The 19,028-nt window shown below is 52.3% G+C and overlaps 1 protein-coding gene across 2 annotated transcripts in view; it reads right to left on the bottom strand.

Annotated features, from left to right (window-relative positions):
• UNC5B (unc-5 netrin receptor B) overlaps window positions 1-16,756 on the bottom strand; it is a 90,224-nt gene extending 73,468 nt beyond the window's left edge. For both annotated transcript variants that reach the window (XM_016918506.4, XM_016918507.4), the window contains exon 1: window positions 16,262-16,756. In XM_016918506.4, the coding sequence (XP_016773995.4) occupies window positions 16,262-16,340 (79 nt within the window). In that variant the 5' untranslated portion in view covers window positions 16,341-16,756. The remainder of the gene's footprint in view (window positions 1-16,261) is intronic.
• Between the last annotated feature and the right edge of the window lie 2,272 nt (window positions 16,757-19,028).

Raw genomic sequence — 19,028 nt, 5'->3', positions numbered from 1 at the left:
AGACCAGCTGATCTGCCCCTGGGGCTTGTTGCTCCCCATGCACCCACAAACACCCACTCTCTCTGACCAATCCTTAAAATGGGAAAGGGGCTGACTGAGGCTGGCTGACTGGCCTGTGGGAAAGTGCCAGTTCCGTCCATCAATCAACAGCTCTTTAGCGAGACAACAATCACGTTGGTGGAGGAGTCTGCATTTTATAAAGCAGCTCCAAGTTCGATTCCCTCACCACCCAGTCACTCCACAGGCAACTCCAGAGCATCCAGCACTCCCTGGGCATTGAGGGAGGTGCGCAGGGGATAAGGCCCAGTCCCTGCCTTGGGGAGTGGATGTAGGGTGGGCTCATGGAAGGAGCACCGAATCTGGAGTCCAAAGGCTAGGGCTGAACCCAGATGAGGCCCTGACACTAAAAGCTAGATTAGGGTGGGTCACTTCACTTTCCCGAGCCCCAGTTTGCTCTTCTGCTAAGACCTTCCTCCCAGAGTCATCGCAAGGACTGAGTGAGACAATGCATACACAATGGCCAAGGTGGGCACAGAGGAGGCCCCGTGGGTGCCCCTCGGGTGCTCAAGCCCCCTCCACAACTGAATGTGAGGCCACAGTGTTTAATGTTTTCCCGTCTGGTAAATGAGAAATGGTATCTTGTAGTTGTTTTACAATATGTGTTTATCTAATTCTGAGTAAGTCTGTTTGAGGGTCATTGTTCTATTTTATTTTGTGCATTGTCTGTTCGTGTCTTTTTTTTCCACCTTTCTGTTAGGGCTTGATCCTTTGTTCCTTGATATTTAAAAGCACTTTATATACCATAAATATCAGCCCTTCGTCTGTGGCATATGTTAGGAATATTTCTCTCAGTTTGTCAAGTACTTTGTCTTCTGACTTTGTTTAAGGTGTTCTGTGATTTTTTTTTGTTGAAAATTTAAAAATGTTCATGTAATAAAACTGATCAGTTTTTTTATTTTATTGCCTCTAGATCTTAAGTCATAGTTAGAAAGCCTTTCCCACCCACAAGTTTAAAAAGGAATTTACCCATGTTTTCATTTAGTAGTTGTATCATTGTTTACATCTAGATCCCAAATCCACTTGGAGTTCATCTCTCTGTATGGTGTGAGACTTGAATCAAATTTCACCTTTTCCCACATAGCTACCCAGTAGTCCGAGCACCATTTATTAAAAAGTCTGTCTTAACCCCAGTGACCTGTGATACCACCTTTATTATGTACTGTATTTCCATAGACATTTGGGTCTAATTCTGAACTTACTATTATCTTTGGTCTATTTGCCAATTCACACACCAGTAAGCACACTGTTTTAATTACAGAGGCTTTCCAGTATGTTTTACTATCTGGCAGGAATAGTTTTACTTCTTCTTTACCCCTTTCTAATGCTTCTAATTGACTTCTCTCATGTAATCACATTTGCTAATACCTCTAGCGGTGAATACTAGCAGAGGTGAATACCAGCAGGGTATCTATTACTGATCTTACTGAAAGTACCTTTAGTGTTTCCCCATTAAATAAGATACCAGCTTTAGGACTAGGGTATGTGTGTGTGTGTGTGTGTGTGTGTGTGTGTGTATATATATATGTGTATATATGTGTATATATATATGTATATATATGTATATATATGTATACAAAATTTATTTTTATTTTTTTTCAATAGTTTTTGGGAACAGGTGGTATTTGGTTACATGGATAATAAGTTATTTAGTGGTGATTTCTGAGATTTTGATGCACCCATCACGTAAGCAATGCACACTGTACCCAATGTGTAGTCTTTTATCCCTCACCCCCTCCCACATTTCCCCCATCTCCCTAAAGTCCATTATATCATTCTTATGCGTTTGCATCCTCATAGCTTAGCTCCCACTTACAAGTGACAACATATGATTTTTAGTTTTCCATTCCTGAGTTACTTCACTTAGAATAATGGTCTCTGGCTGGGTGCGATGGCTCACACCTGTAATCCCAGCACTTTGAGAGGCTGAGGCGGGCAGATCACCTGAGGTCAGGAGTTCGAGACCAGCCTGGCCAACATGGTGAAACCCCGTCTCTACTAAAAATACAAAAATTAGCCGGGCATGGTGGCACACACCTGTAATTCCAGCTACTCGGGAGGCTGAGGCAGGAGAACTGCTTGAACCCAGGAGGCGGAGGTTGTAGTGAGCCAATTTTGTGCCATTGCACTCCAGCCTGGGCAACAGAGCAAGACTCTGTTTCAAGGAAAAAAAAAAAAAAAAGAAGAAGAATGTTCTCCAACTCCATCCAGGTTGCTGTGAATGCCATTATTTCATTCCTTTTTATGACTGAGTAGTATTCCATGGTATATATATCTATCTATCTCATCTGAAAAGTATCCCTTAATTCCTATTTCTTTTAGTGTAGTATTTTATCCAAGCTTTGTTCAGCATCTATGAAGATAATAATATGATTTTGTTTCCTCAGATTCATTAATATGGAACATGATATTAATTTGGCATGTTATTAATATTAGCGAATTCATTTGGAACCACTCTTGCATTCCTGCAATAAATCAGATCTGGTCATGATGTTAAAAAGAGAGAATGGAATTGGATGCTGCTGATCAGAGCTACCATCACTAAATATTTTCTCCATCCTCTCCAAGTATTATCTGATTCCATCCTTAAGGCAGCTCTGGGAAGCAGGCTTCATGATTCCCACTTCACTGATGAGGAAACCGGGACTAACAAGAGTGAAGTTGCCTGGCAAACATCATGCAGCCAGCAAATGAAGGAGACAGGATGGGATCTTGGGTCTCAGTGATTCCAAAGACCCTAATGATACATGGGTGGTGTTATCTGGCTGTTATTCAGTTATTAAAAATGCTTATGGGCTGGGCGAGGTGGCTCATGCCCGTAATCCCAGCACTTTGGGAGGCCGAGGCAAGCGGATCACTTGAGGTCAGGAGTTTGAGACCAGCCTGGCCAACTTGGTGAAACCCCATCTCTACTAAAAATACAAAAATTAGCCGAGTGTGGTGGCGGGCGCCTGTAATCCCAGCTACTTGAGAGGCTGAGGCATGAGAATCACTTGAACCTGGGAGGCAGAGATTGCAGTGAGCCAAGATGGGGCCACTGCACTCCAGCCTGGGTGATAGAGCAAGACTCAGTCTCAAAAATAAAAAATAAAATAAATAAAAATAAATAAAAATGCTTATGATCTGATAAGATTTTGGAAAGATAATATCTCTGTAGGAACTAGGGGGTGGGGAGGAGGAGACTCTATTTGTCCTAGAAGCTTGAGTGGTCCTCCTCAACCCACCACAGGCTCAGCAGAGGAGCCGTGTGAGGGGCTGGCAAGGTGTGGCCAGCCAGGTGTGCTGCCAGCAGGTAGTGTCTGCAGGGTGTCCTCAAGTCTGTGTGGCACGGTGGCAAGCAGTCCTCAAGACCCATGTCCCCTTCCAACTTGAGCTTCTCTCTGCCTTGGCATTTACGTCTCAGGCTCTGAACAGTGTGGGAGCAACTCAGAGAGTGAAGACTGGTCCAGGGATGTGGTGGGCTGGGAGGGAACAAAATGCAGAGAAGAAAACTCTAACTCTCTACTCCCTGCTGGTCCTGCCTGCCCCGTTTTCTAAGAATGGGCAGCCGGCCGAGGGATTATGTAACTTCTGGTGGGCATGGCAGATGGTGTGCTGGCTCAGACAGTATCAAACCCAGCACTGACACTAACCTTCTCTGACGTGGCACCCGGGCCTCCTCCGCTCTGGGATGTGGGGTGTGCAATGGGGTCAGGGTATGAGGGCACAAAGATGGATGAGAAGTGGCTAAAACTCTTGTCACTTAGCTCAACAGCTGTGGCCAGCCAGGCATGGGAGAAGCCAGGGAAATGGGCACGTGGGCCCTCTCATCCCTGCCACACAGGCAGCAGTTCCCAGGATGCACCGCATAGTCCAGGGACTGTTCTGCAGGCCTCCTGCTGCCTCAGATCAGCGACCCCTGTGGGTTTGGAGAACAGTTTCTGAAGCACCTCTCTGGGTGTTTTCTCACTTGGCCCCACCTGGCATTCAGCTTCTTTTGTTCCTTTTGCTGATGGGTAAACTGAGGCTCAAAGAAGGTGGGTGAGATTTGCGTATCACACAGAGACAGATTTGGCCTTAGAGCTGGAGATTCCAGACTCCTAGTCCAGTGCTCTTTCCAAATGTGTATAACAAGGCAGGCTCTCCCAAATGTGTATAACAAGGCAGGCTCTCCCCTCGCTGATAACCCTCAGACGATTACCAAGTCACCCCACAGGCCTTCCTGAACTGTATCCACAGTGCTTTACAGCGATGGGCTTTGAAGGCTGGAAGGCATCTCAGAAGTCTGTAGGATAACCCTACTGTACCTTATGTCTAATATGCCCATGTCAAGAAGGGAATATCAGAAAGAAAGAAGGCGGGCTCTGTGGATTTGGGATCCAGCAATCCAAAATCCCACTAGAAGGCAGGATCCAGCAATTTGTGGATTTCCTTCTGGGTGGAAAGGAAAGAAAACTGACCTTCACTGACCATGCCCATTTCCTTTAATGTCCCCACAACCAATCGGGGGCCCAGTTTATAGTGAGGAGATGCAGGCTCATGAAATTGCAGTTAGTGATGGGGCCAGGACTTGAACCCAGGTTTTCTGATTCCAGGGGCAGAACCTCTTCATTTGGACAGAGGAAGCTCAGAGAGGGAAAAGGACTGGCCCAATGTCACAAAGCAGATTAGCTACATGGCTAGGATTAGAATCCAGTTTTTTATTTCCAAAAAAAGAAAAAAAAGAATCCAGTTTTCCCAATCCTCAACTTGGGGCTTTTTCTGCTGTCATTTCGTGTGTGTGTGTGTGTGTGTGTGTGTGTGTGTGTGTGTGGCTTTTTCTGCTGTCATTTCGTGTGTGTGTGTGTGTGTGTGTGTGTGTGTGTGTGTGTGTGTGTGTGTGTGTGTCTACATATAGAAGTGGGATGGACCAGGAGGAAAATGTGGGGCTGGATCAAATTTGTGGCAGGGGTCACTGTGCCCAGCAGCCCCGGCTTTCCTGGTGTGTGTGTGTGTGTGTGTGTGTGTCGGTGTGTGTGTGTCTGTGTCTGTGTCTACATACAGAAGTGGGATGGACCAGGAGGAAAATGTGGGGCTGGATCAAATTTGCAGCAGGGGTCACTGTGCCCAGCAGCCCCGGCTTTCCTGGGCTGCCAGGGAGGAATTCCAGATCAGCCTCTGGCAGGGACTCCTGACAAGGACCAGTGAGCCACCAGCTGAGGATGGTCACTGGGCCAGGCTTGTTGCTGCCTGGGGGATGTTTAATCTCCCAAAGATGTCAGTACTGGACATGGTGCCACCCAGAGTCTGTATCAGCCAGACCCCATGGCCAGAACTGCTCTCCTGCACCAAGCCCAGCTCCTGCTAAGAAGCTGGTAGCAGTTGCTATAGAGGGCTGAGGCCTGGAGTCAGATCTGGCCATGGCCTTTAGATACACCTGCTCAGCCCACACTTGCTCTCAGGCCTCACGGCCAGTTGTCCATGCGGTGAGCATTCTCTTGAGCCACAAGAAGGCAAGGTGGGGAGAAGTGATAATGGGCTTGTGGCTACAAGTAGGAAACAAACATTTTAAAGTGGCCTGGACCAGCTGTGCCTTACAAGGGCCACCTTGCAGATAAGTACAAAATTTACCAGCCCAGCAAGTGTCTGCCAGTCTACTTTCTCTATGTAAAGGGGCCCAGGGCACTTGACTGCAAAACTTGGTTAATTCTCTGTGGCTCCGCTGGATTTAGTGAATAAATTCCTTCCTACCTAGGGGCTCTGATCACTGAAGACTTGGCTCTGGCTTCCACCATGTTGGGTACACAGTAAGTGCTCAAAGAAAGCAAGCAGCAGATAATGAAGGGAGGGAAGCAGGCAGGCAGGAGTGGAAGGCTGGAAGCAAAGGAAAGAAAAAATCTTCTAATTCTTTGGTTACTCATCCACAGCAGCAGGTCCACGCACAGCTGGGACAAAATCACAGCTACTTCTCGGGTGAGTAAGGCCTGACCATGAGTTCTCATTCATCCATTCTACAGAGATTTATTCAGTACCTTCTGGGTGCCAGGAATCCACACGAGTGAGCCAAATCAGGCCCAGCCTCCCTAGTCACCTAGTGCCATGGCTGCTCTGCCATCACCTAGTCGTTTCAATCCATGCTGCCTGCCCCTGCTGAACCTGTCTCCCCAACCCTGGAGCCCTGGCTTGGTGACAAGGAAAAGGAAAGAACGCAGGCTGCCCCATCCGACAGACTCCCACCCCACCACAGGTCACTGCTCACTCCGAATGTCACTCTGCTCTGCTGTGTCACAGAATGACCAAAGGTAGGACAGGGATGGGGGAGGGGGTCAGGGACAACTTTCCTGGAATTCCTGACTCAATTTCTTGTAAGCTCTGCATCCTGCATGGGTGTCCAGGTCCCCAGCCAGGCAGGCGGACGCCTCTGATCGCATTACAGAGCTGCTTTCCTTTGGGCTTTGTCTCCTGAAGGCAGTAATGCCTCCAGATGCCGCTTGGGGCCTCTGGGGGTTGCAGGCTCCTGGGTGATCTCAGCAGAAGACTCCCTGGGGATGCCTCCTGGGTCAGGGCAGGCCCAGGTGAACACCAGCGACCAGAAAAAGCAGCTTCTCTCTTCCTGCCCCTCTCCTTGGCTCTCTGGCCAACCTGGAAACTGCCACTTTGGGACTCTCTGTCCCACTGTTCTGCCCAGAGATGCACAGGGAGAGAATCAGGGCCCAGGCCCAGCCCTAGCCCTATCCAGAGGTCAGCCAGATCGGGGGGGGGGGGGGGGGGGTGGAGGAGGGGCAGGAAGAGAAGGGAAGGCAATGGAAATCCACAGAGCACCCAGTCTGCCAAGACTGTATATGTGTGTGTTCACATCACATCAGCACCTGGTGAAGGTGGTGGAATCATGCCTATCTCATGAATTGGGAAGCTGAGGCACAGAGGGTGAGCCACCTCTGGAAGATTCAAATCCTAAAGGCTGGGGCTCTTTCCACTGTACTAAGAGACCTCTGGCCCTAGAAGTCTTGAGTTGCTAGATGATCAGACACGAGTCAGAAGCTGAATGTAGAATTTGTCTCCTGGGTAGATGTGCCAGACATTCATACCCATACCTTCACGTACACATACCCTACCAGGGCCACACTCTCCATTTACCCAAAGTCTCTCATCTTTCAAGGGCCAGTCAAGTGCAAACCTTCCCTCTTCCAGGAAGCCTTTTCTGACTGCCCAGACCACAAGAGCTTCTTCCTCTCAACATCCAGACATTTCCCTTCGTTCCACGCAACACATGGTGCCCATATGATGATGATGATGATGATGATGATGATGATGACAGTAGTGAATGTCACTGAGCACTTCAGAATATGCAACACACTTTTAAGCATGATCTCATTTATCCCCAAATCTAATGAGATTGGTGCTGTTACTACTCCCATTTTACAAATGAAGGAACTAAGCTCAGAACTAAGCTCAGAGAGGGTAAGCAACTTGCTCTAAGACACACAGCCAGATGGTGGCACTGCCAGGATTTGAACCCAAGTAATGTGACTGCACAGCCTGCCCTCTAAACATCGCGCAAGACCCCTCCCAAGACACACACATCTTGGCTCATGCTTGAATGATTCATATCTGTTGCATCACCCTAATCCCCCTTGCACCCCAGCATCACAGGCCAGGCACTTGGCCCATGCTTCAAGAAGCAGCACAAAGCCCATCAGTTCTTCAAGAGTCAGGCCCATGGTTTTTAAGCTTCTGACCGTGGAGCTCAGCACTTGCTCAGGCTGAATGAATGGGCATGTGCATCAGGTTTTAGGGTGGGCTGGTGTTCCGATACCCTACATGGAGACAGGAGTCCTCATTCCCCAACCCTCAAGATTGGCCTCCCCCTGCCTCTGAGAAATGAAGCTATGCATGACACGGGGGCCAGGCCTGCGAAGTCTGTCCCTAACACCCTCAACAGGGCGCACTTGAGCTTCGGAGTGGGTGACAAGGGGGGGGACCATGGGCCCCTTCTCGCACATGCCCAGGCTGCCTCTGCCAGTGGAGCCCTTCTCTACCTCCTGGGCCCTGCTTGGCATCTGGGGTTCTCAGTTTCTGAAGCAGGAGATGCTTATGGAGCAGGAAAAAGGGACCGAGTTCCCAGAGGGTGATTTATGGCTTCGGTGAGAGAGACACCCAGGGCTGCATAATGCGTGCAAGGGCATTCCAGTCAATATATTGACTTTCCGGAGGGGCCTCTGTAAACACAAGTGGTTCTGGACCTCGGCTACCTCTGTTTCTTTCTGACTGCTGGAGCCTCTTCAGATAGAACCAGACAAAAACCCCACATCCTGTATGGATCATCCTTCCACCTCTGCCCCACTCCGGACTTACAGATGGGAAGAGAAACCAAACAATCAGAACCCAGAGAGGGAAAGGCACTTGCCCAGGGTCTCACAGCAAATGAAAATCAAGAGCCAGAGTCTACTAACTCCTCGGCCAGGAGCAGCTGAGACTCCTGGTCCTGACCTCCCAGCTTTCACTCCCGTGGAGGAAGATGATGATGCATTGCTGGGCTCTCTCCGGGGCAGGCTGCATGCCAACAGGCCCTGAGTGATCGCTGTGTGCCGGGCACTGTGCTAAGGGCTTTACCATACATCAGCTCATGAGACTCTCAAGGCAATTCTGAGGATGATGTTATTATTACCCCCATTTTACAGATGAGAAAATGGAGGTACAGTCCAGTTAGGTGAGCTGCCCAACGTCACCAAGTTAGTCAGTGACAATGCTGGGAGGCCGTGTTAACCTCCTTAGAATTCCAATTGGCAATGCCATGCACTCTTCTGCACCCGCAGCTAAGGCCCCGGGGAGAGGTGTGTGTGGAAAGAGAGCAGCTGGGGGTTCCCAGAGGTGGTGATGACAAAGGATCTCCCCACCCCTACCCCTGCCAAATGGCTCACAGAAGTGCTAGGTGGATTCCATCCTTCCCCTTCTTACCCACTTTGTGTTCTCTGGTGGGGGCAGGGCAGAAAGTAGGGAGATACCTCCCCATGTCTCCACCCCCAATATGATCCCTACCAGTGCTTAGAAAGTATTTTCTGGGCTTGTTCCACCTTTGGGAGCCATACAGAGAGATCCAAGAAGAAGGCCTTTTGCCTCCAGGGCCTGCCATGGTCCTAGCCCACAGAGTCAGAAGCAGCTGAGAGGGTTCGTGACCCAAGCGCACACATTCAGTAGAACCTGGGATGCTGGGAGGTGGAATGGGGCCAGAGGGTTTGTTCTCCAAGGATTGGTGTCCACCTCAAGATAGTGAACACAGCAGATGCTAACAGGGGCAAATTTCCCAAGAGTAAGGAGAGGTCGGCTGGCACCCCCGCCCACATACCCAGCTAGCTAGCCCCCATCCCATCCTCTCTTCAGGACATGCTCTCAGAAGGACTGGAAAAGGACAGTCAAGGTCTGGCACTCATCACCCGCCCCAGGAAGCCCCATGCCTTACAACCTTGGCTCTGCTATGCTCTTCCCTGCATATCATCTGTCACCCTCACATGGCATCTGCAATGCTCTGAATGCCACTTAACATTTCTAGAGTGGACATCAGCAACACTTACAGACAGCACCTCCTCGAGGGCTGTGGCCAGGGCTGCTTAGGAGTTCTGACCTTGTGATGGTTAATACTGAGTGTCAACTTGATTGGATGGAAGGAGGCAAAGTATTGATCCTGGGTGTGTCTGTGAGGGTGTTGCCAAAGGAGATTAACATTTGAGTCAGTGGGCTGGGAAAGGCAGGCCCACCCTTAATCTGGGTGGGCACAATGTAACCAGCTGCCAGCACAGCTAGAATATAAGCAGACAGAAACATGTGAAAAGAGAGACTGGCCTAGCCTCCCAGCCTACATCTTTCTTCCGTGCTGGATGCTTTCTGCCCTCGAATATCAGACTAGAAGTTCTTCGGTTTTGGAACTCCGACTGGCTCTCCTTGCTCCTCAGCCAGCAGAAGGCCTATTGTAGGACCTTGTGATCGTGTGAGTTAATACTTACTAAACTCTCCTTTATATATATATTAGTTCTTTCCCTCTAGAGAACCCTGACTAATATAAACCTGGGTCCCAGTCCTGTCTCTTCAGCCTTCTAAGTGAGAGCTTCCACCTTCTAGGTGGGTTCTTAGAAGGACAAAGTGAGACTGCACATATAAAAGGGTTTTGTAAACTGTAAAGCAACATGCACACCAGGGTGGGGCGAGGGACTGTGATTTTCCTGTAGGCCTCCCTGCTCCAGAACAGTCCATCTTATCCTAGAGTTGAAGTGATGGAAGTCCTTCCTGTGGACAGCCCTGGGAAAGCAGGTTAGCGCTTCTGTGACCAAGAAAGTGGTAACGACAGTGGAGTCCAGCATGTGTGTGGGTGTGTCTGTCCTCTTTCAATTGCTACCGCTGAGAGTCCCAGGCCCCAGCCACGTCAGCCTGAGATGGGGTTCTCCATTGGGGATCCCACCCACTCAAGCTCTGCTGGCCCCTTCTCCAGCAAACTCTAGAGGAGAACTCACTCCCTTTGGGGGAGACAGGCTGAAGCATAAGCTGACCCAGGTCAGAGAGCAGATCTCCAAACCACAGCCGCTCCCATGCTCTGGGGAAGCTGGGAGTTGACTGCAGAAGACTCCAGGTCTGGGACTCCGATCTTCCTGGGGGCAGCAGCCCAAGCTGCTGGGCTGGCTTAGGGTCCATCTCTGCCAACCTTCCTCCCGCTGGAGCACCAGGACCCACCTGCAGGCAGGCCTATCCCATCCGCACTCAGCAGGGGAAGCTGTCCTCTGCCCTTCCAACAGCAGAACCTGGCACTCAGGCCAAACCCTGCTCACAGTGCAGGTGTGGGGCAAAATGAGGTCTCTTAAGTGCTGATGGGCAAATGGCCTGGGTCCCATCCTGAAGTGGAATCCCCAACGGAATACAATGGATGGAGCTTCCCATGCCCCGTGGTGACTCACTGTCTCCACATTACACATACCTATTTATACACAAACACACCACAAGTGTGCCCATGTGACATTGCCCACCCCCCACACACCCAAACACACACACAGCCTATACATCACACCTCCTGAGTTACAAAAGGCACAACCCTCCTCAAACACACATCCATCCTCCGGCACACACCCAGTCCATGCCTCGCCCCCACGCACACCTGACACCCCAGTGCAACACCACACCCACCCTCCCCTCCCTGCAAACTCCCACCTCCGCCCACCTGCTTAATACACATTCTCACCCCCCACACACTCCCTAATACATACTCTCACACCCACAAGCCTGCCTTCTTGGAGAAGTGAGCCGAGCCGTGCAGCGCCGAGAAGGGGTAAGTTGCAAGCACTGGGGGCAGCCTGTTCTGGGAGGTGAGAAGGAGGGCGGCTCCGTGCACTCACTCGCTAGGCGGTGGCGTTAGAGCTCCCGGGGCTCCAGCAGACCGATTTAGCTCGGCTGGGGAGGGAGGTGGAGATGGGGACTGGGGGTGGGGGACGCAGGAGAGGGTAGAATCCAGCCCCACAAGCGGCGGCGATGCTAATCAGGCCACTAAGTTGGAAAAGGTAAATTCGGGCGCTCCCAGCAGCCCAGCGCTTTTGGAGAGAAGGAAGAGGAAACAAAAGGGGTGGGGGTGGGGGAGCGGGGAGGCGGCTGATTTATGCCTGCACTTCAGCAAATATTTTCGCTGCCATTAGCATCCCCGAAGACCGGGAGGAACGCCGCGGGGACCTGTGGCTTAGCGCGCTCCGCCCGGGCTTGTCTGCCCGCGGGGGCGCAGCGGCTGAGGCGGCTCCGGGCCGGAGTTCCAGTCAAGCGCCACCCAACTCCCAGTCGGGGGCCGAGGCCAGCGCCGGGATTCCAGCTTCTCCCAAAAAGATCCTGCCTCAGGGAAATGCATGGAGCCGGCGGAAAAGCCCGCGGCGCCCCCGGCGGATCGCAGACCCTAAGGGGGCGGGAGGTGGCGCCCCAGTCCCAACCTCTTGAGCCAACCCAGTGGGTGGGAAGTGCCCGTACCCTAGGCCTTCCGGAAAGTGTTCTCTCCTTGTATTATTCTAATTACGGTATTTTTAATTTCCTTAAAAAAATAAGAAACAGAAAAGCACAGAACGCACTTGTTTGGTTTCATTTTGCCTTCACAGCTTTAATGACTCTATTTGTGGAAGCTGTTTAGGAAACTGGTGAGGAGGAGAAGGAGGAGGACGCCAAGAGAAGCGCCAGCTCTGGCCTGAGCGCCGGCTTTCTCCTCCCTACCCTCTGGGGGCCATCTGCCCAGGCAGCAGTTTCCCTGGGCCCAGGCTCCCACCCCCAAGTCCCAGCCTATGACCCAGCCCCCTCTGCCCTTTCCTGAAGGCGGCAGTGGCCTCCAAACTGTCTCCTTTCCACCCAACCCCAACTCTGAGGGTCAAAAGACGGGCTGCCTGCAGGCCCTGGGGGAGGGAGGTACCAGCACTGTCTATTCAGAATCACTAACCTGGTCCGAGAGCACTTGGAATGGAAATGATCCATCTCCCCCCAGCCCATCCCCAAAGTCTTAGGCAGCCCACAAACCTCCTTAGAAAACCTCTGTGGCTCAGGGAATGGGGCGTAGGAGGCAGACCTCATCTTAAGCCTGACACCCAGGAAAAGGGTCACTAGACCTGCGGTCCAGGAGAAACTCAACAACAAAGAGAGGTGGGGGAGGGCACTGGCTCCTAAAGCTTTGAATATAAGTAAAAAGTAAAAACATATTCTGTCCCCAACTCTACAAATGGGTGCAGAGCTCTAAAATGCTAATGTTTATTTGGCCATGCAGCCCAAGGGAGCTTGGCTTGTGACCTGTCTCCCTTCCCCAGGTCAGGGCAGTTGCTCAGGAGGCCAATGCTGGGGGTTGGGGGAGCCACCTTTGGGCACTTGCCTGGTCTCAGAGCTTCACTCCTGACCTTTGGCTCTGCCCTGTTCCCCCTCTCCTGGAACACCTCTTCACCCTCCCAACTCTCAACCTCTTTCCTCCATCCTGCCATGAGTTCCAGTCTAAAGCAGCCATCAAAGCGATCTTATCTTTAGCTGCCTGCCTTAAGTGGTGCCTCAATTTCAGAGTCTCAAGCCCACACCCATGATGGTGGGTCTCCAGTCCAGATGGAATGAAGGAGCTAGAAGCACTAGATTGAGGTTGTGAGGCCTCAGTTCAAGTCCTGGCGCTACCGGTGAGTCCCAGTGTGACCTTGGGCAAGTTGGCCTGTCCCAAAGTGTCAACAGTTAAATAAATGGATTGGAAAAGAGGGGAACTGTTTTATCCTACAGAATTCCCTGTTTGTGGGGGAGGGGAGAGAGGTGGAGGAGAGAGATTACAGGAGAAATTCCTCCCCTGCAGTGGTACTTTCACTTTAATGAGAAAACCCATTAAGACACTTGATTTTCCATTTGTTTAAGTGAGATGGGTGTTTGCTACAGTGAGTGCAGAGGGAGACAAGGACAGGCTATCATTGTGTGTGCACAGGCGCACGCACGCGAGCACACACACACACACACACACACCAAGCAGAGACACTACAAAAACTGTGATTTTAATTGCACCTTAAAAAGAAGTATTATCTTGACACCTCGACTCCTTCTCAACCATCCCAGCCAGAGGCCATGGAAAGGCTCATTAAAAGCTCCAGGAAGGGCTGAAAGGTGGGGTGGGAGGAGATTTCCAGGGCCAACCAGAGCTTTTGAAGTGGCCTTTTCTGGCTAGTCACTTGCTGACATTACCTTCTAAGGGTCTGGGGTTTTATGGTTCCAGTTTTGATTTCTCCAGCATCAGACTTTACAGCTTAAAAATATTCTCAGTGCTGTAAAGGGAGCTCATTCCCATATTCACCAGGGATGGGGTGGGGTGGGGAGGAGAAAGAGGTGCCTGCCACTTGAGGGGAGCTTGGACACCCCCAGTAAAGATCCCTCTTTGCAGAGAGAGCCTCGCCTGCCTCAGTCTGTTATGAGTCTGATGGCAGAGGGGTGGGTGGATAAGAATAGGAGGGAGGGTCTGCTGGGCTTGAATCAGTCTGGCTATTGGACAGGAGCCCTTCACACGTCTTCAATCTGTGGCCAAGTGAAGGCAAGATTTGGAGAAAGCCAACACTCTGGCCTTGATTTTCCCCATCAGTGAAATGGAGCTTGTGAAGGATCCACTGGAAAAACCCAAAGAACATTCTGAAAGAATGATGCTCTGTGCCTGTGGCATTAGAGAAAAACAAGATTGTGTGGGAGGAAGGGACATGGTCTCCCTCCTGAAGGCAGGTTTCTAAGGGCCACACATTCTGGGCAATGAGAAGGCTGCAGGCCGACCCCACCAGTTGGCCCCTCTCCAGGCTGGTGGGCAGGCAGCTCCTGCCGCGCTAAGTAATGAGCACAATTCCAACACCGCTTCTGCTCGCTGGTGAGAAATCAAAGCCGGGTATTAGAGGCCATTTCTGACTGGGCACCATTCGTGCCCAAATCCATCAAAGCCCTGGGCCTGGGGTTTCTTCTGGGGAAGGTGGGGGCTGGATGCTTTGTTAAGCAGGAAATGCAGGCCACCCCCAGCCTTCCTGGCCAAGCCCACCCACCCAGAGAACTATAGGCCAACCAGTCTTGTCTTTCTCCTACAGCAGCCCCTCATTCCTGGTAACCTAAGTATTTATTCCTGATCCCACTGTCCTGCTGGTACAAAAGCAGCTTCCCAAGACACAACCCTGCCCATGTGCCATTTACAGAGACTTCACCCTACCCTTCAATCATCTCCTCAAACCCCCTCCAACCAGAAACCAACACCCCAACCAAGCACCTCCCACGTCTAACTGCACCCTTTAAAACAAGGTTGGACATTCAGCAGCCTGCCTTCCCCATCCCCATCATTACCTTCCAACTTCAAAACACTGCTTTAAATACCAGAGTCTGCCCAAATCATAATTAACTTGGATCAAATGGTTGAGTGTTGTAACTCTACTGCACAGGACTTGCACCAGAAAAAAAAAAAAAAAAAAAAAAAAAAGTGGGGAATGTGCTAAAGCCAAGCCCTCACTCCTGGCCGTGGGAATCACTAATTCCAGAATGAGGAATCTTTGGCTATGGAGGGGGGAAGGGCGGATGTCAACTTCGCAGCAGGAGGTAGGAGGTGGGGAGGGCTGCGTCATCTCGTCCACTTTCTGCTCCAGTTTTCCTGCTCCATTCTCAGCCTCAACTCAGAGAGGACTCCGTGCAGGAGGCCCCGTCCCCACCTGGCTCCGGAGCCGAGGCGCCCGGCAGCCGTGGCCAGCCCACTTGCTTGGGTTCGGGTACCAGAGAGAGGCTGGCTCCATTCAGTCCACAGCCTCCCCGAGAAGACGCAGCCCAGCCAGCGACGCCGGGTCCAGCTACAGGACGAGCGAGAAACGTATTCATCCACGGCGAGAGAGGCAGGTTAGGGACTTTATTTCGGAGCCCACCAGTTCGCTGAAGTCATCTTGGTGGGTCCAGAGCGGGCGCTGTACCAAGGAGAGCGCACCTAGTCTGTTCCCCGGACAGCGAGAATGTCAGTGACCCATTTAAAAGGAAACTCCGCAGGATCGCTAAGAACCCCTACCCGCATCCAACACACACACACACACACACACACACACACACTCCAACACTCAGAAAATAATAATAATAATAATAATAATAATAATAATAATAATAATTCTTCCAGACCTGCGGGCCCAGCGATCTCGGGGAAAGCCATGTGTGCAAGACTTAGCCCTCCCCGCTTCAGGAGCCCTGCAAGCCGGCCTGCCGAGGCTGCCGGAGCGCTTCCTGTGTTCAGCAGGTCTTTTCGCTCTCTCCCTCTAGTCTGCAGATTCCTGTCCCTATAGCGCCTAAGAGCCTAGGCGAGCCGGGACCAGACTAGTAAGTTACCGGCGTACGGCAGCGAGCGCACACCTTGCTTATGTAGCCAATGTTCTTTTACGGGGCGGATGCCAGGCGCGCGGAGAGCCGGGCGTCCCCAGGAGGCGGATCCTCCCGGAGACTCAGACCCTGACTCCTACACCCCTTCCAGGGAGAAGAAGGGATCCCTTTCAGGAGCGAGCAGGGAGCTTTCAGCTTACTGTGAACCCCCTTCCCTGCTCCCCCCTCCCGCGATGTGGATGCGCCATTGCCCACTTTGGGAGGCAGTAAAATCTACCTTCTAAGAACTTGGGCGCCCTTGCCGCTTTTCCTGCGCGCATCGATGCGACGAAAGACCACCTCAACTTCAGGACAGAGTGAGGCGCAAGGGTCCCCTAGCCCCGCGCCCCCAGGCCCGATCGCTTCCTACCTGCTTGGCTCAGCCTCGGGTCCCAGCAGAGCAGCAGTGCCAGCAGCAGCGCGCCCCGAGCTCCGCTCCGGGCCCACATGCTCCCGCGGCCCGGTTCGGGCGCCTCTCCCCCAGGGCTGTCTCCCTGGCCCCAGTCTCGCCGCCGCCGTCTCCGCCGCCGCCGCCTCCTCCTCGCCGTCCTCCCCGGCGCCCGGCAGCGCCAGCCCGTGCCTTCCGTGGGGGCAGCGGAAGCCACGCTGCGCGGAGGGCCGCCTGGCACTCGGAGCGCGGTGGGTGCCTGGCGCCGGCTCTCGAACCAGGCTCCGGCGCGCCCCTCTGGCTCCGGGTCTCTGAGCGCTCGCCTGGCTCCGGCGCTGTGCCTCCGAAGTTGCGCGACCGCTCAGTGGCGCTCGCAGCGGCGGCGCCGCGCAGTCCCAGCCCCAGTGCGCGCCTCTCGGAGCCCCGCGGCTGCGTGCGGCTCCGGCGCCCTAGCCGGCCCCAGCCGCCTGCCAGAATGCCGAGCGCCGCCGCTCGCTCGCCGGAGTGAGTTCGCCAACCGAGGGGACCGCGCGCGGCCGGGGCGGGGCCTGGGCGGCCGAGGGCGGAGCCGGCAGGGGGACCTTGAGGGGGGATCCGACGGCCATCTGGGCGCGGCCGCGGCAGAGCTGGGGGACCCGGGGGGAGGGTCCTCGCGAGACGCTGGGCGCAGCGTTTTGAAAAACCCGGCCGCTGGAGAATGGCTGGACGTGGAGGCGGCCCAATTTTCGCTCCCCCAAATTAAGGAAATCTGGCTTTGCGCCTTCATTTGGCTTGGCCATGTCAGCTTTCTCCTCTGATTAAACATAGGACTCTCACTTTTGGCTCCCCTGTCTGTAGTATGCGCTCTGCCTTCCACATGTGGGGGTCTTTCCAAAAAAAGGCTCCCAAAATGAGAACACCAAGTCCTGGTTACGCGGGGGCTTACAGCGATATGAAGCTGGGTATAGATTAGGATCATCCTGGCTGGCTCTGCTTGTCTGTATGATCTCCGGCAGAACTGTTAACCCCTGGAAACCCCTCCAGCACTCTGATCCTGCGTTGTTGTAAACTAGCCTCCTACCTGACAGTGGGACAGCCATTTTTGGCTCAGTGTAAACTTGGACTCTGCCCCTTATTTACTGTGTGACCTTGAACAAGTTACTTAACAATTCTGTTGCTCCCTTCATCATCATCTGTAAAATGGAGGAAAAGGATAACTATTTCATAAGGGGGTATAGAATTAAATTTTAAAACTTGTGTGGAAATTGCAGTGCAAGTGTCAATAATCTCTTTCCAAGATTCTCCCCTCCCAGCCAGTCTGATTCCAGGGGGAAAGTCCTGACCACCCAAAGGTGGTCCAAGGAGCACGTGGGGACAGGTGAGGTTTGAAGGATGGGCAGTGTCTTGGGATTGAAACCCACAGAGATCAGAACGAGCGGATCAGCTAACATAGGCAAAGACCTTCCCTGTGCCAGGCACAGGGCTAAGCACTCTGTATGCATCATGTCAGTTAATTCTCACAACCCTCTGAAGTAAGCACCATTTACATCCCATTTTACAGATGAAGGACCTGAGGCACAGAGGTGTAAAGCCACCTGCCGGAGATCACACTGCTCGGAGTGACTGAGTGACTGAGCAAAGGGGATGGGGGAGATGGGATTGGAAAGAAACCCTCTAAACGGGGGAGCCTCACTTGAACACCTTCCCTGGGGCTGGATTGGGCTGTGCGAAGGGGACTGTCCTAGCTGTTTCCCCAGAGGTGAGGTGAAGGCAGGACTAGTACCCTCTCCACACACACTCCCCTCACAAGCCGGGGTCTGGAGTATCTAGGGGAGGCCGTGCATGCCATCAGCACATCTCCCTAACCCTCTCTGACTGGGCACCCAGCATCAGGAGGGTGGCAACAGGTGGACTGGGACTCCCTGGGGGAAGAACTTCCATCAATTGAGAAAGGCTGCTGCGGGCAAAGGTAGGTTGCTTAGCTTGGCCTCTGACAGCCCTAGCAAGGGCAGTGGATGAGACAGTCAACAGCTCAGCACACCCAAACCAACTCCACCTTGCAAATACACATGCACACACACAACTACCCACCCATACACACCTGCAAAGGTACACACACGAAAACATACAACAAAGACAACAGGTGCAATGTTTCACCTCCCATAAACATCACACCTACAAATAGGCACCCGACTCCAGAGATACCCACATACCAAAGATGTATGCCTAAAAAAAGCAAACACACAGGCGCACACAACTAAAAACACAAATAGGCAGATGACTCCCAAGACAAATAGATATTTGGATACTTAACTACTGCCAGGAAACACATACAGGCACGCCTGTGCCAAGACCCACATCTGACGGTCATCCCCTGGATGCAGGCACATGGTCAAGGTTGTGCCTGTGCTGGAGAGCTCAGCAGGGACCTCAGCAGAGACGGGCAGCATGCAGAGACCACAGCATGTTCTCTCTCTCCCCCCAACCTCTTTCTCTCCCTCCTTCAGGCCAGTGGGGTATTGGAGATTTTTCTAAAAAGTTCCAGCCCTTGGAACTTTGCTGTTTAGGTGGTAAAGTATACCCAGCAGGCCCTTCTAGTCCAAGTATCAGGTTTCACGGCTTTAATTCCTGGGTGGAGAGAAGGGGGACTGGAGATGGGGGCAAGCAAAAGGAAGACATTACCCCCTCTCCTGCCAGTCCCTGCCCCACTTCCCTTCTCAGCCTAACCACTCTCTCAACTCTTGAAATATACTCTTGGGAGGTCCCGGGC

This window comes from Pan troglodytes, chromosome 8 (genome assembly GCF_028858775.2).
Source record: "Pan troglodytes isolate AG18354 chromosome 8, NHGRI_mPanTro3-v2.0_pri, whole genome shotgun sequence".
Taxonomy (NCBI): domain Eukaryota; kingdom Metazoa; phylum Chordata; class Mammalia; order Primates; family Hominidae; genus Pan; species Pan troglodytes.
Note: the sequence above shows the minus strand (reverse complement) of the source record. Positions and strands in the feature narration are given on the sequence as shown.